This window comes from Phyllostomus hastatus, unplaced genomic scaffold (assembly GCF_019186645.2).
Source record: "Phyllostomus hastatus isolate PE091 unplaced genomic scaffold, TTU_PhHast_1.1 phas_scaffold_345, whole genome shotgun sequence".
NCBI classification, from domain to species: Eukaryota; Metazoa; Chordata; class Mammalia; order Chiroptera; family Phyllostomidae; genus Phyllostomus; species Phyllostomus hastatus.
This window is the reverse complement of record NW_025334024.1, coordinates 24,928,409-24,945,279: the sequence shown is the minus strand read 5'-3', so window position 1 is coordinate 24,945,279 and position 16,871 is coordinate 24,928,409. Positions and strand designations below refer to the sequence as shown.

Below are 16,871 nucleotides of genomic sequence, written 5' to 3'. Positions count from 1 at the left end.
CCCCAGGGGCAGTGCTTTCTGGCTCTTTCCCTCCGAGTTCATTCCTTTGGCAAGTGCTGGCTGAGCACCAGCTGAGCGCCTGGCCTGACAGTGGGTCCTGGACACCAGGGGAGCTGGACGCAGGAGCTCAGGGGCCCGCGGAGAGACCGGGGAAGGTTCCCTAGAAGGCAGTCCTGCAGCCCAGACTTTGAGAGCCCCTTGTCCCGCCCCCGCCACTGACTTGATTCTCAGGTTCTCTGCCCACCATGGTGGACACCTGTGTTCTCTTTGCTCCTTGCCGAAGTCCTTACTCCAGATCCCAGTCTTGTCCCCAGGGTGGGCCAAGACCTGTGGCCACCCCAGGCGGGCAGCTGATGGGTCCCTCTTCAAGCCAGCACGCCGGAGATGTTCCCCAGTTGTTCGGTGGGCTCAGGGAGACGCTGGTTTTCTGTTAATGAAAGTGTTTACTATTCAAAATAAGGGCTATATTAGATGCATAGAACTTAGCATCATGTTTTAACTTTCTGAAGGCTGGCTTTCCTCTCCGTCATTTGTAACGAGAGAAGGCTGGTTCCTCCCACCCGCTGCGGGGAGGAGCCCGTGTGGGCATAATTACAGAGTCAGGCTCAAAAGTCCGTTTCTCAGGTCCTTTTCTTTTAAATGCAAGTGATACAAAAGATAGGTAGGTAGGTAGATAGATAGATAGAGTGATATATATATATATATATCACTATATATATTGCCCCAACCTGGGACCGACCAGGGGCCAAGCCTGCAACCCAGGCATGTGCCCTGAGTGGGAAGAGAACCCTCAACCTTTTAGTTTATGGGACAGTGCTCTGACCAACTGAGCCATACTGGCCGGGGCTTTTTTTTTTTTTAAGTGAAGGCAAACATTCTCCACTTTCCTGGAGTTCACGTTCCTTATTCCATTTTCATTCATGACATTACACACCAGGCGCATTCTTAAAAGGAACATCAGAGGGTCTGGAATGAGATAAAACAACGAGTCCCTCCACCCCGAGAACAACCACGTGATGCAGTGTCAGGAGTTCGCTGACCGCCCACCTCAGACTCGGGGGCTGGCCCGTCCCCGTCCCTGTCCTTGTCCCGTTCCCCCGCCCGCGCCTGCACCCCTGTGGTCGAGTCCGTGCTCAGCTGACACGGGCAGGCTCCGAGGAAGGGCGCCCTCTTCTCCGGTTGCCCCGGGGCACCCAGGGCAGCCCCCCATTTCTGTCCATGCCCCGGAGGCTCAGCTCCTCTCCTGCCGGAGCTGCCCTGAAACCCAACACTCCCAGGCTTCCTCCCACCCCACCGCCCCGAGTGAGCGGAGACCTTGGGAAGAAGCCCCGGGCAGGCTCTCCCTCTCCTCCGCTTCCCGACGGCTCGCCCTGGTGTGGTCCGGCCTTCCCACCACAGGGAGGTGGCCCTTGGCACTCACTTCAATGTGTGGCCTCGGATTCATTCATCGCTGCCTTCGTTCCACAAGCAGCACCTTGTAAACGAATCACTACAGTCAGCAGACACAGGCCCCGCCCTTGCGGACCTCACCACACTGTCCCTGGGAAGAGACAAATGAAGACGACACTGTAGTCTATGAGGAAAGAAGCAGATCTAATTACGCCTTGTGGTCGGTGCTGTTCAAGAAAAGAAAGCTAGAGTGGGATCAGCGGGGGGCGGGGGGGGGGAGGCGAGCACCTGCTTTAGACAGGGGAGGGGTGCTGTCAGGGAGAAATCTCTCTCCGGGGTTTTACTTAAGCTGAGACTGGAAAAATGAGGAGCCGATCCCACAAAGATGTTTGGTGGCAAGACAAGCCAGTGCAAAGGCCCTGAGGTGGAAATGAGCTTGTCGAGTGTGTGCAAAGCCTAGAAAAGGAACAGGGTAGCTGGCAGGTGGCACGTGAAGGCAAGGCGCCACAGGGTGAAGTTCAAGGGGAGGTAGGATCCAGACCCTGCGCGGCCTTGGAGATGGAGTTTGGAATGATGGAGAGCGAACCCCGACCCCGAGCCCGACCCCCAAGGAGAGCCCCGCTGAGGGCTGTGCCAGTTTGCAGGGCTGCCATAACTAAGGACCACAGGCTGGGCGGCTCCAACGACAGGAACGGATTTCCTCGCGGTTCTGGAGGCCGGAGGCCGAGACCGAGGCACCCCGAGAGCACCTCTCCCTGGAGGCCTCTGCTGGTCAACAGCCATCTTCTCCTCGTCGGCTCACGTGGTCTTCCCTCTGCCTGTGGCCTAACCTCCTCTGATGAAAACATGGTCCTTATGGAACAGGACCGCCCCGATGACCTCATTTCAATGTCATGACCTCTTTAAAGGCCCTGTCTCCAAACACAGCCACATTGCATTGTACTGGAGATTAGGGCTTCAACACGTGAATTTTGGGGGACACAGTACCGCCCATAACAGGGACCTTCCCTGACCTACTACTCTCTGAGGACAGTAGTGGGCCCCCCACTACTGGGTGGGTTTGTGGGTGCAGATTCAAAGTGCCTGGAGGCCCGAGGAGACTGCGCCCTCTGTTGGAAGGGACGACTAGCCAGTGTTTAGGGGTGTCAGAGACATCGTGGTGCCAGGCTGAGACTTTCTCACCCACCATGAGTCAAAATCCTTGACAGAATCGTAGGATGGCTCAGTGGGTTGAGTATTGTCCTGCAAAGCTAAAGGCCACCGGTTCAATTCCCGGTCACGGCACATGCTTGGGTTGTGGGACCAGTCCCCTGTTGGGGCATGTGTGGATGGGAACCAGTCGATGTTTCTCTCCCTCTCCTTCTCCCTCCCTTCCCCTGTCTCTAAATAAATAAATAAAATCTTAAAAAGCAAAAGGAAGAGAACTGGAAACCTTCCGGGCGCGCTTCAGCGACGTTGATGTGGGGTCCCCAGTGGCTCGCCCTTAGGGACCGGCTCCTCCAGCCGTCAGGGCGGGGCAGCCAGTGGGGAAGAGAGTGACAAGCTGAGTGAGGAAGGGGGCTGTGGAGGGAAGTTGGGGTGCCGGCCAGGCACACCGAGGCTCCCCTAGGGGAGAGAGAGGCCCGGCAGTGTCACGTGGAGTGAAGTGCGGGAGAGCGCCCCACGCACCCACCCAAGACCAGGGTGTTCTCAGCCTCCAGAGCCGGCGGGCAGCCGGCCCCAAACTGCTCGCGGGTTGAGGCGTCTGCAGACCCGCTGGTCAGCCTCAGGCCTTCCCTCCGCCTTATGCTGAGGATAAAAATGACTACAGGGAGGGAAATGTCCTAGAGAAATTACCTTGAAATTCAGAAAACACGACACCAGGCTCCATCTAATTAAAATGACATTTTAAAAGGGGGGGGGTTGTTTAGGGGACACCTGAGTGGCATTTTAAATTGCAAGCTGAGCGTGCGGCCTCTCTAATTTTGGTTCCAAGCAGAGTTTCCAATTGGAACAGAAGGCCCGACTTCAAAGGCACTGCCTACTGCCGGCCGGCAAAGGGAGAGAAAGGAGCAGCGTGGGGCCCGTGGGGACAATGTGGCCCGCCTGCGGCAAAGGCCTGGGGCCCGCGGGGGGCCGCAGCCTTCGGCAGCCTGCTGCGCCTTTTAGGGGATCAGTGGAGCCGGTCCTGGGAGGACAGCTAATTGAGGCAGTGGCCTTGTCCTTGGAGAGGGAGCTTTTGTCCGCCCCGGCCCATCTTGGCGGCACTCACGGGGCAGAGCTCTGGCCTGGGCTGGTCCCAGACACCCTCCCGTCCCAGTCTCTCCCGGTGCTATAGAAGTAGGACCTCCTGGGAGGGGCCTGCTCCCTCCCTCCCAGACTCCAGGAAGAGGCGGCCCCAATCCCTTTCAACTTAGCAGGCAGGGGCGTGGGCCTCCGTCTGGCCCAGGGAGACACCCAAGGCGCAGGATGCTGTTCTCCTGCTCCCTGGGCAAAGCAGGGAGAGCAGCCCCAGGTGTGTGAGGAGCCAGCTACCCATGGAGACATTGGAAGGGAAGGGTCAGAGTTCAGACCTGTTGGGAAGCAAATGACCGTTCTTGGGAATTAGAGGAGCTGACCTCAGGGTCTCCAGCTTGCGGGGTGGGCAGCGCAGAGCTGTGGGGTGGGAAGAGGCCGTGTGTCCCCTCTGGTTTCTTGGGTGTGATTGTTTAGGATAAGATAATTTTTTTAATGAGTCAATCAAGTCCATAGCAGTGGTGTGCTAATCCAGCAGAAATCTCTAGAAAGAGATGGGAAGAACGTGGTGTTAGAGACCATAGGAGTAGGAAACCGGGAGCAGGGTGAGGGTGAGACCAGGTCAAGGAGCCGGTGAAGCAGAGGTCAGGTGGGGTCACGCAGCAGCCCCCCACACGGGGGAGGATCTCGGGTGAGATCCGGCCCAAGGAGAAGGAGGCTGGAGAACCGAGCCCCCGGGGACTTAAATGTGGGTCAGGTGGAGGCACAGGGGTCCACGAAAGGGACAGGAGGGCTCGGGTGGACTGAGGCGACCCGGAAGCGGTGTCCACAGCTCCCAGAGAGAAAGGAGCAGTGGACCTCTGGCCTTGGGGCGGGCACCGAGAGCCCCTGCAGGGGACGGAGGGGAGGTGACGAGATGAACGGGGGAAGCGGGAGGACAGTGTCTTGCAGGGAAGCAGGGTCGGAGGAAAGGTTTGGGGGGTGGGGCGGTGCCAGAGCACGAATGTGGAGGGAGGTGACGAGAGAAGACCCCGGAGAAGGAGTGGGGTGGAGGAGGAGGGGGTACAGACGAAGAGTCGGGAGTGGACCCCCGCCTGGCTTTTGAGCCCGTCAAGTCTAACGTGGGATGTGGGGCCAAGTGGTTATCCTTTTGGGGGTTTTACTCAAGTTCATCTGGTGGCTGGGTGAGGCCCTAGAGGCTTGGGAGGGGCAGTCCCGGATTTGGTTTTGGTGGCTTCCAGGAACCAGTTGTCCTGGCGACGTACCGGCCCTGCATCATGGACAGCCCATCTCCCTGGAGAACAAGTGTCCACTCAGCCACTGGGCTGCTGAGGACAGGTGTGGGAGTGGACTCCCTCCCGCTCTCCTTCCTGCCCTCCTCCCTGCTGGCCTTGGGGCTGAGCACCCGCCTTCCAGCTCCCTTGCGAGAGGAGGTTGGCAGCCAGGAGACCGGAAGTCACCACGACAACAAAGCTCCTTCGCAGGCCGGAGCCCCTGGTCCCCCTGCACCTGCATCCAGGCAACTTGGGGCCATCCTTTCTCAGCAAAGGTGGAGCCACAAGTTGACTTCTGGGGGTGGGGAGAAGGAGCCGGTGATGGGGGAGACTCACTGTTGCTGCACCCCCACACCCGAGGCAAGGAAGGCATAGATGCCCCTTCGTACTCCGGGTGGGTGGGTGGCTCTCCCCCACGCGGTGACTCATGGACCGGCTCCTTCCATCCTCTGGCACCGCCGCCCCTCCAGGACCTTGTCATCGTCTGCACCCAGGGGGCACGCAGAGCTGGTGTACTTGACACTCTCTCTCCTTGGACTCCGGCTCAGTTGCAATAGGCTTTGGCCTGCAGGACAGTCCCTGACCCAGGGGCCACCAGAAAGCTGGTCCGGCCTGCTTCCCCCAGCCAAGCCATGCGGCCAGAGGAAAGAACTCCTTTTTTCTGACTCATTTGTGCCCTGGTGGGGGCTGGGGAAAGAAGGGCACAGAGGAGGCATGAAAGGGGAGAGGGAAGGACAAAGGAGAATGAGACGTGCCTTGATGGGGAGTGGAACCTGAGCCCAGGTGGCACCAGTGGCCTCCTTTGTGGCCCTGCTGTTTCAGGGGCTGAGGGTCAGCCTGAGCCAGCGCACCACAGCCCCCCCCCACACACACACACAGGCGAGGGCTTCCACTGCTGACCTTCTCACTCGGGGACCTGCCTGCAGTTCCTCCCCAGCCAAGGGCAGAGCGGAGGCCTCGGGCCTTACCCCCTGGGGTATCTGACCACCCTCCTAAGCCCAGGTCTGTGCAGCTGGGACCTGGACTGACCCCATGTCCATGGTCACCCAGTGTCAATGTCAAGATGAGAATGGCAGTGGCTACATTGGGAGCAGGGGCCACGCACCCTGATCCCAGGCCTTGGAGTAAGCTACCAAGATGGTGGCACCCAAGTTGGAGTGGCTCTTGTCCCTCTGGCCCCCAGCAGGGTACAGCCCCTACAGGGGTGCAGCTCTCCCCACCCCCTTGCTGCAGACATAACATGAGAGGCAGACGCTTTGCTCACCACCCCACCTGCCTCATGCAAACACTGCCAGCACCAGTGTGCTAACTTTGGCTCCCCAGGGGGGCACCAGCCAGGCCCCCTAGGAGCTCTGTCCCCTTAGCAGTGGGGCTGCAGAGAGCAGGTGAGCATCCCAGGTGCTGGCTTTCCCAGACCCTGGGGGCCCCTGGCCTGGCACTGCCCCCAGACTTGCTGGGTGACCTTGGACAAGGCCCCGCCTCCTCCACCAGGCCTCAGTTTCCCCCTCGGGAGATGGGGTGGTTGAGGCAGAGGGGAAGTCAGGCTGCACGGTGATTAAGAGCGTAAGCGCCAGAGCCAGACAGCTGGGCCTCAAGTCCCAGCTCTGCCACTTACTCTCCAGGCGTCGGTGGGCCAGTCTCGTGCCCTGTCTGAGCTTCGGTTCCTCTGGCTGTGAAGGAGGAAGATGGTAATACGTGTGGACATTCAATGAACTAAAGCCCAAGGGAAGTGCTCGCTAAATACTAGCTACTGCTATCTCTTAGGTGTCTTTCATGTGCATGTGTGTGTGTGTGCACGTGTGCATGTGTGGCCAGGTCCCAGGCTCACAGGAGACACTGGGGAAGCTCCGGTCCTCTGGGCTTACTGGCTGGGCCATCCCTGGCCCCTGACCCAAAAGGTCCGTCCTCAGCCCCAATCCAGCCACCACTAGCCTGCGACCAAAACTCACAATCCTTGATTTTTTGGCTGAGAGCTGTCGGCTGTAGCTTAAAGCCCCACCTCTCAGCCTGTGAGGTCTCGGGGGAATCAGCCACACCCGGGCGGATGGAGGCCTCGTCCCCTGGCCCTGGCCTGTGCTGGCTGGAGGGCCCTGAGAGACCATCCGCCCAGGGCCCCTCTGAGCTGGGGCGCGTGCCGCCCGCGGTGAGGTGGCAAACGGGGCCACGTGTTTGCTGACCTGGGCTCACCGAGTCACAGGGACCCCTTCCTCCATCTCAGCCTGAGAACCTCCCCTGGACAGCCAGGCCAGTGCCGGTCCACCCTCCACACCGCCGCACCACCCCCTTGTCCGCAGAGCTGGCCTTGAGGCCCTGCTGGGGTCCAGTGCTGGGGTTCTGCTTTTGCTGTGGCCGTGCGCATGGGCGTCTTGATTTAAAGCACGGCACTTCATACAGAGTGTTCGCTTATCATGGGGATACGAAGTGTGCGAAGTCCACGGTGTGTCTAAGAAAGGTAACAAGCGGTCGACCTCGGGCGGAGCAGGACCTGGGCAGAAGTTATGAAGGTGCTGGGGGACAATGTTTGGGGAAGAATGGTCTGAGCACCTGACTGCTGGGCGCAGCTCAGCCCCGACTGCCCGTCCCCCGGACAGACCACCCTCCCACAGCCTCCGCCCCACACAGGCTTCTCCAATGAGGCCCAGGCCTTGCTCAGCCAGCGGTGCCTCTGTGGGGGAGCCATCCCTGTCCCCACAGTTTGCCCCCTGGATGCAGGCTTGGGCAGGCAGGGCCCAGATCCCGCTGGCCGCTCTGTGCCCGGCACCTGCCGTGGGCCAAGCCAGCCTGCAGTGATGGGACGCTCATGGGTCTGGCACTGGCTCCTCCCACATAGCTGGGCCAGGGCCAGGGGCGGGACACCACACCCACCACAGGGGCTGGCAGGTGGGGAAGCTTTTAGGTGGCAGGTGCTGGACCCAGTGACAGGGCCTCGGAGGACTCAGGCCATAGTCACCACCACCCCCGAACCCCCAGCTCCCAGATCTTGGAAAAAACCAGCAGAAAACGCTGCTTCTGGAAGATCCCAGGGTCTGGGGGCGGAAAGGGGTGTGATCCTTTAGAAAACGAGGTCCCTCAGAAATCCCGAGCCCTCTCCGCCTCCACGGCGGGCAGCCGGGGCCCCAGCCAGAGGAGGCTCTCAGAGGGCCTGGGACGACTCCCTGATGAATCTGGAAGCTCGGGCTACCTTCCGAACCTACCTGGAGATCTCAGACAAGCCTTCCCTAACAAGGCCACAGGCCTGACAAAGACGGGTCGTGCGACCGCGGAAAGGACAGTCACGGGGGCAACTCTCCCCAGAATGTCCAGGGCACCAGCTGACGGGCTGCGGAGAGTCAAGTGGTACGTGCTCTTTATGCCGAGTATGAGCGTTCTCAAGGCCAAGGCCCCACTCAGCAGTGGGTGTACGGCGGATAAACGAGTAAATGGGTGGACAGGTAGGTGGGTGGCTAGATAGATCAAAGAGGAGTGGAAGGAACAGGTGCACGAATGAATAATTAAGGGATAGACAGATGCTGTGGAAGGACGGAAGGAAGGTGGAGGGATGGGTGGGTGTGGAAGTGAGTGGATGGGTGCACAAGGGTGCCTGGCGGGCCGATGATGTCATGGATGGGTGGATGGCTGAGTGGGTGGGTGCAGCATGTTTGAGAGGCATGCACCCTAGCTGGGTGTTACAGGGACATGCGGGTGGATGGATGGAGAGAGGACGGGCAGGTCTGAAAGCAGGCAAGACTGGAAGCAGCACCCAGTCTTTGCTGCTGCTGCTGCAGGATCTTTCTGGGGAACTAGGAAGGCTCCCCTCCTTCCCTAGGGCACGTAGTACCCTAGGAGGTCCCCAGCTCCCCTCAGTCTGAGACCCGAGATCTCAGCATGCTCAACTTGCTGAGCACAGGCCTTGCTAGACCCCTTTCTTCGCCTGAGTGAAGGAAGGGCCCGGAGTGTGCCTGGCCCCTGGCCACTGCCTGCCTGCAGGGCCCCAGTTACTGCCACTAACGAAGACGCCGCACAAATGTCTAACATGCTCTTGGGGTGGCCTCACTTCCACTGAGAGTCCCAATCGGAGTGATTGGCCAGCCCAGGGCCAGGAAAACGAGCCCCTTCCTGGGAGAGGTGGGGGAGTGGGCCCCCCTTTCCACCGCTCCCCACACTGTTTGGAGGCCCAGCTGCAGAGGGAGGGAGGGGCACGCCCCTGCCTGTGTGAGACGGACAGACCAGGACTGCTGCTTTTTCCCAGACGCAGCAGCCTGGGTGGCACGGGTCTGCCAGTGACTGAGCGCCCAGAACGCTCCCACCGCTGCCATCTCCACCTGCTAGAGCCGCAGCGCTCCAGTCGGGCCTCTGGCAGCTGGACCTCTCCACCCTGACCCCCTGAGGGACAGAGTCGGCAGCCAAGGAAGGCAGCCCTTCCCCCTGGGCCTGGCCCTGCCCGGTCTCCGGGGCTCCCTCTTTGCGTGGCCTGTGCGCTCCTGCCCCCTGGTGGGAGCCGGGACCACTGCTCGTACATCGCCCGGGGTAGGGCAGGGCCGATGGGTGCTTCTGCCTGTAGCCAGAGGAACGGGTGCTTGTGTGTGTGTGTACTCACACACTCACACTTTGCTTGGCCAGAAAGATTAGAGACGGGGCGGGGCGGGGGGGGGGGGGGATTGAGACGGAGAGGCCCAAAGCAGCTCCTCAGATGGAAGGCGTTATTATTCTAATTACCGTGATTATTGTTATCAGATGATCACGCCTGCCCGACGTCTCGTACAAAGCAGGCCTATTCAATGTCGGCTTGTCATTTGTGTCAGAGGGACTTCATCTTTGCTTCTAATAACTAGCATTTGCAGGGCTTTTTATGTTGCAAAGCTGTGTTGTGTCCTTAGCCTGCACAAACAACCCTGGGAGGCGGGAACCGACGAGAGCAGAGGCTCAGGCAGGTTAAGTGGTCTGTCCAAGGTCATGAGGCGTAAAAGCTGCAGAGCCGGGACTTGAACCCGGGTCACCGGGCTGAAAAGTCCCGTTCACTTCCGCACCATACTTCGGCATCTCGTCTCTGGGGAGGGCAAAGGCTCTTCATCGCACATCAGCTCCGAGCCCCTTTGCCGCTATTGTGTGTTGACAAGTCCGCATTGCCCTGAAGGGATGCATTTTGAAGGCCTGAGTGTCACAAGTGACATTGGGCATCTCAGACTAGGTGCCTCGTGTGCCGGGCACCTCCAAGCCCCTGGCAGGGAATGGAATACGTGGGGCCATCGTGGCCAGTGGCTCAGCTGAGCTGATGCCGGCTCCCCTTGGTCACCCCGTTCCCCCGTCCCACCCCATGGCGGGGCACAGCACCAGCCACACCTCTGGGAGGCGTGAGCAGGAGATGCCGGGGGGGGGGGGGCTGTCTGTGCCCCAGCAGGTGGGAGCCGGGGCGGCAGGTGGGCCAGGCTCTGCCTGGGCCCTGCCCCCTAGCACGGGGCCTGGCCCTCAGGACCAGCTGGCCGACTGGAGACAGCTGTCCGGATGGCGAGTCCCTCACCCCTAGGTGCCCGTGGGCAGTCCCACTGGCCGTCACCTGGATCTCAGGTGCTGCTTCCCACGCACACTCATGACCAGCCCCCAGAAGCACGTGTGCTGGTGACAAGAGGCCCGTGGCCAGCACATCACAGTGAGGGACCCCTGGGTGCTACCAGCTCAGGGGCATGGCTCCCCTTGCCACCACAGTGGGCACCCTGCTCCCCCACAGGGGCCCAGAGCACCCGTGTCTGGGAGGCACCCTGTACTGAGCTCCCCACCGCACCACTGCTGGAGATGTCCCTTCATCCCCCTGCCCACCCCTTTCTGCAGATGCTCACAGACACGGTGCCGAGGCGACCCCCGGGGGCTCTGCAGAGTCATGGGGCTCCCCCCATGCACCTCACCTGCGCCCGGAGCGGTCAGGCCACTTATATGTCAACATCCCATCGAACCAGAAATGTTATACTGGCCACAGTGAAAAGAAGTGTCTGTGCTGTTTTTAAATCATTGACGTGTTGAGAAGACTCCTGCAGGTACCCTGGGGAAGTCACAGCCTCTCCAGAGCCTCCCGGTCCCGACTCCGTCAGAATGGCCTCTTGCCTGCAGTTCCCGTTCCCAAATGCACGGTGTGACCCAAGCCCCCCCGAGCTGGCGTGCTCTCCCCATCCCTCTCTCGGCCCCGCTTTGCTCAGTGATGGCTCCACGGTCTCTTAGGCCTCCCTTGAGAGCCTCTCTTCCCCAGCAGCCCCCACAGATGTCCCGGGGCCGAGTGGGGCGGCGGGGGCTAGAGGTTATTCTGGTTTGGTAGACATGGGTTCCTTGTCTAGCCCAAACCGAGGACCCAAACCTAGCACTGAGGCTGGCAGGGTGGATTCGCTGGACCCAGGGGACAGATCAGCCTCCCTCAAACTGCTCAGGCTGACTGGGGGAAGGGGCCTCCCTTCAAAGGAGCTGGGGCGCTGGTGCCCGAAAACAAGGGAAGGAAGCCCCATCAACAGAGAGGGCAGCCGTCCACCACAAACGCATTGAGCGGAGAAGAGGGGCCGGGCCGCTGTCCTGCAGAGCTGCCCCCGTGGGAGCCGAGGGCGTGCCTTCTCCGGAAGATGAGTCACACTCCTAGGTTGGACCCGGGCCGTGTGGTCTGTCATACCGCACACTCTGCCTGGACCCCTGGGTGCGCTCTGACCAGCAAGAGGTGGCAGCACCGTGGGGGCGTAGCAGAGGGAGCACGCCCCCCTCTCTGACCCAGGAGGAGACCTGCATGGGAAGGTCATGCCCAGTGTGAGCCCCGTCCCCTCGGTCCGGGAAGGCAGGCAGAGGAAGGGACAAGGACCTCCCCTGGCACTCTTAATTGCTTGTTTAGCTTGCCCCCCACCCAGGGCTGGGCCCAGCCTGGCACCCTCCGCAGTCCCCCGGGGCACATTGGCTGGACCCCTCCTCCCCTCCCAGCCTCCTTACCCGGTACCCTTCCCTTTGCTCAGGGGGCTGGGCTGGGCACCAGTGAGTCCTCAGCTCTGGCCCCGGTGACCAAGCCCTGCCTGAGACGCAGGCCCAGGGCGGTTGGTGGGAGCGCAGTAGGCGAGGTTCACCGTGGGTCCAGGCTGTTACTGGCCGTGTGACCTGGGGCCAGGTACCTCACCTCTGAGCCTCGGTCTCCCCTCTGTTGAGCAGGATGGCTACCTGATAGGTACATGATTGTGTTAGACGCAAATCTTATTGGAGTCGACCAGATGGGAATGGCTGGGGGGTGATGGGACGGAGTGAGAAATCGGGGCCATGCCTGGTGTTAAAACGCCAAGGATCCGTTCTTCTCACAAACGTGGCTGAGCACCAGCTGTGTCCTAGACACTGTGCAGGACCCAGGGTATCGGGAAAAATCAGGACCCTGCTCCTGCCCTGGGCAACAGTTGCCAGCGCCAGCTGGGACAGGGGTGGTTGGTGTCCTGTGGGGGCAGACTCCGCCTGGGGACATCCGGGAGGGCTTCCCTGAAGAAGTGACACTCAAGACGGAAAAGGGCCAGGGAAAGGGTGACCTGGGCAGATGGAACACCCCGCAGCGAGGCTGCCCTGGTTGACGTGGGGAACGAGAAGGGCTGAGTGCTTGGACCCTCCCGGGAGGGCCCGGGGGGAGCAGATTGAGGTGCAGAGGGGCTTTGGAGGCCCAGGCCGGGAGTCCAGGGTGTGGGAGTGATGGGGGGCACTGGGGGCGCTTATGCAGGAGGAGGAGTTAGTGTGTCCGTTAGGGTTGGGTGTGACTGTGAATGCCTGGGACCCAGAGGACAAGGACGTGAATCGGATGGTTTATTTTAAACGGGAAAGAAGAAATCCAGGGGGTCCAGAGTGCCCACAAAGTTGTCGAGGGCCTAGACTTTCGATTTCCAATCACTGCTCCACTGCCCCGAAGGTGGAGAGCTGGTCTCCCTGGTCCAGATCGGCAGCGGCTAGAGCCCGGGCTGCCACACCCAAGGTCCAGGCTTCAGGAAGACGGGGGGCCGGGGGCGGAGAGCAGGCACCCTCCCTTTAGAAAGACCTCACTACACTTCGGCTGATCTCTTATTGGGTGGAACTTGCCATAGTGTCATCCCTGGCTGCAGGCAAAATGAGGGAGCGCAGCCTTGTGGCTGGGTGTCATTTTGCCCAGCTAAACGTGTGTGCTGTTCTTGTCCTGAGGGCGGAGGGGGAGACTGGGGTCAGGAGAGAGTGCCAGTCTCCTGCCAGCAGCTGTGTGGGGGGCAGCCTGGAGAGGAGCAAGAGGCAGGCAGGGAGCCCCTGGGAAGGGACGTGGGGCAGGCAGGAGAAAGACAGCAGTGGCTCAGACTCGGGCACATGCGAGAGGAGGCAGGGAGAAGTGGACTGGCCGAAGCAGGTTTCAGAGAAAAGCCTGCAGGACGCCTGACACTGGGGGGAAGCGGCACAGCCTAGGACGACTCCTGGTCCGAGTTTGGACCTGTGATGGCAACATGAGCTGGGGGGGACCTGACAGGGACAGCTGGGGGTGGGGGGACAGCCAGCAAAGACCTCAAACCACCCCCCCAAACTCTCCTGGGTGAGGGGATAAAGCGGGGAGGACACCCCCAGGCCCCTGGCTGACCACTGGTGAGTTCCCAGGCCGAAAGCTATGCAGTGCATCCTGCTGCAGCGGGACCCCAAATTCCAGGTCACACGGAGGAACACACACGGCGGTGGTAGGCGGCCTTCCAGAGGCCTGTCCATCACACCCTCCCTGTGGCTGCCCTGCGAGGCTGTGGGGGGCTCAGGTCAGAGTGCGTCTCTCCCCCAGCAGGAGGCCAGCTGCCCTGCCCACCCCCCAGGCCCTGGCGCCCTGCTCACAGACCCAGCCTGGAGGAGGAAGCGGGAAGGCCTGGCCGGGGTCAGCAGCTGTGTCCCCGGCGAGCCAGGGAGGGCTGGGATTTCCCGAGGTCACCCCGCCACCTGGGAGTGGCATCAGCCCCTGACTCAGGCCTGGGCCCTGTTTTCAGCCTTAGGTGGAGGCACCCCCCCTGCTCACCCTGCTCCCCCTGCTCCCCCACCCCTGCTTCCCTGAGTCACTGTCTGCCTGGGGCACCCAAGGCCACGTCCCAGGCCAGCTGCCCATGTCGATGCCCTGGGAGCTCAGATGCTGAAGATGCTTGTGGCAGAGCTGGGACCCTGGGAGGCCGGGCCCCTTGGGTGGACAGCGAGGGTCCAGGGAGCCGGATCTGGGGTGTGGGCTGGGCCTGCAGTGGCCCCCTTCCCGGGGCAGGCGTTCGGAGGGGGCGCAGCTGCCAGAACCTTCCCCTCGGCCTTGTGCGGTCACCAGGCTCTGCACGGAAACAGCTGCTTAGCTGGACAGCTCGGTTCTGGAAACGTCTCCCCAGCAGGCTTTGGTGCCACGTGCATTTTGTGCAGAGTCTTTTGTCGGCCGCAGATCTTCCAGGAGCTGACCTCGTTTCCTTTGTGTGTCTCCCGCCCCAAAGGCCACCTGCAAATTTCTAGCACCCCCCGCTCGCTTCCTGGGCCGAGTGCCACGGGCTGGGGCTTCTCGCCTGCCTCTGGCTCAGTCAGAAGGTGGGGGGTTGGAGGGGCTCAAGAGCAGCGTAATCGTCCAGTAGTAACTATTGTGCCCGTGAATTAAAGACCCCCACTCTGGGGGGCCATACAGCTAGGGAGATGGCGGGCCCGGCACACCCCACTCCCAGCCACACCATGGCTCCATGTCACCACGCCAGGAGGCAGAGGCGGCAGTCGAGAGAGAGTTCTGAGCAGGGCTCTGTCCTCTGGAGAAATGTGAGCCCCTCATCCGCCTCCTGGATGAATGGGGGGGGACTGGCATGTTCATGGGGACAGTGCTGGCCCAAACAAGCCAGGACCCATAAGGGCTGGGTGCAAAAGCGCCACATTTTTCCATGGGCTGGAGCGAGGCCCTGGCCACGCTCACAGTCAAAGAGAGAGGCTGTATGTCCCTCCCAGAGGGGGAGGAACTGCAAAGAGCTGGGCAGAGAGCAAGGACACAGGTCCAGTGAAGCCTCGGGCCCACGGCGCAGGCGCCCACCGCGTCCCCATGCGGCGGCTGTGAACGGCTAAGCAAGGAGTGCATGCCCAGCAACGCCCTCTGTAACTGTCCAGTGCAGGGTGCTGGGCCCGCCAATTTGAGAGCCTTCTGAGTCTCAGGGCCCGCCCCCTCCGGGTTCGGTGCGGTGTGCACGCATCCGTAGTCTGTGAAGATGGCACACCCTGTCTAATGCCCAAGGGGAGAGGCAGGGAGAAGACACCTGTAAGTTGTGGAGTCCTTTTAGGCAATCCCAGCGGAGTCTCAGCCTCCGCACGTTTGCCTTAAGCAAATAACAACCGCCCCCACCTGGACACGGGGGAGGGGGCGGGAGGCAGAGGAAGGGTGGGCTCTGTATCTAGTTACCCACCCCTCTATCCTTCCCTTGTTTAACCAGTCCGCCCCCCACCTGCCCCAATCCTAGGGAAAAGCAGGCACAGGCCAAGGGCAAAACATAAGTAAGTAAAATTAATAAAACTAAGTTTTAATTTCGGGCCATCCAAGGGCCTGTGGTGCTCCAGAGAGTTATTACCGATGTCGGGCGTGTTCACCACGTGCACCGACTGCAGCGCCGGCCTCTGTGCGCCCCCCAGGCCCAGGGCGCAGCTGCACTCAATTCTCCAAGAGCCAGAATGCCCGGGTGCTGGGACTTGCTCCACCTGGGGCAAGAAGGACAGAAAATTACCTTAGCCAAGAACACCGACACCTCCCCCCAAACAAAAACTGTACAGAACCCCTGTTCTCAGGGTGAATGGAAGCGGGGGGGGGGTGCAGCTGGCGCTGGAGGGTGCAGACCAGAGCCCTGCCCACAGAAACCCAAGGGCCGTGCAGGCGGGGCCGGAACCCCTGCCGCAGAAGGTCCCTGTGACGGCCGCCCGGAAGGCTGGCACGGAGACAGCCGTCCCCCAGGGCACTCGCAAACCAGACAGCACACGTAACCGGAGGCACACGTGATGTCCGCAGAGTGGCCTGCTTCTCCCGACCGGGCTCAGGACTGAGCGTTGTCCTGGTGCCCTGGCAGGTGCCCAGCCAGGGCTTCTGTGCCCACCGAGCCTCAAAGCCACCACCCCTCTCTCCTCCCAGGCCGACGCGAAGATGGTGTGTGACGTGGTGAGCCGGATGGAAGACACGGAGCCCTTCTCCCCAGAGCTGCTGTCCGCCATGATGCGCCTGTGGGGCGACTCAGGGATCCAGGAGTGCTTTAACCGGTCCCGGGAGTATCAGCTCAACGATTCGGCCAAATAGTGAGTGTCCTGGGCCGGAGGGAGGCCGCCAGCGGGGCAGCGCCTCGGGCAGGGATCCGTGGGGCAGAGGTCAAAGCTGCTGCGGGATGCTCAACCTAGAGTGCCGGGGAGGAACAGGGCGGGGCTTCTCCTCCAGGGCCCGAGCTGAGAAAGGGGTGGGGTGGGGGGGTGGGGGGGTGGGGGGGTGGGGGGGTGGGGGGGCGGGGGGCGGGGCGGGGCACTCCCAGCATGCATCCCGGCTCCTCCGCCAGTACTGGCCTCTGCACCCACTGGCCCTCCGCTGGACCGCAGGAGGCTCACCCCGCACTCCCTTCAGCCCCCACTCAAACGCCACCCTGCCTGAGGAGCGTGGCCCACCATCCTATGTCAAATAGCAGCCCCCAGGATCCCCGGGATCTACCTGCTACGGACTGACCCCCAATTCCTTCTCATCCCACCTCCTGACGGGTCATAGGTCCGGGCACTTGGCCTGGGCAGGTGGGGTGCAAAGGCCTGGTCTGTCCCTGGAAGTGGCGGCTCGATGCGGAGGGCCTGGCCCCAGGCAGGCCCAGCCACCATCCGCCCCGTGACCTCAGAGCGTCCCTTCCACGAGCGCCAAATGGGAAGAGGCCCGTGGACCCCTTGGCAAACGCTGAGGAAGTGTGGAAGGGCCGGCATGTCCGGGTTCAAGGCCCGGCTCTCAGCTGGGCAAGGTGCCGGCCTCCACTGACCCTCAACTGGGCGGCACGTTAAATACACACACACTAA

The 16,871-nt window shown here is 61.6% G+C and overlaps 1 protein-coding gene across 2 annotated transcripts in view; it reads left to right on the top strand.

Moving 5' to 3' along the window:
• GNAO1 (G protein subunit alpha o1) overlaps positions 1 to 16,871 on the top strand; it is a 129,057-nt gene that overhangs the window by 92,394 nt on the left and 19,792 nt on the right. For both annotated transcript variants that reach the window (XM_045818441.1, XM_045818443.1), the window contains exon 4: positions 15,964 to 16,124. In XM_045818441.1, the coding sequence (XP_045674397.1) occupies positions 15,964 to 16,124 (161 nt within the window). The remainder of the gene's footprint in view (positions 1 to 15,963; positions 16,125 to 16,871) is intronic.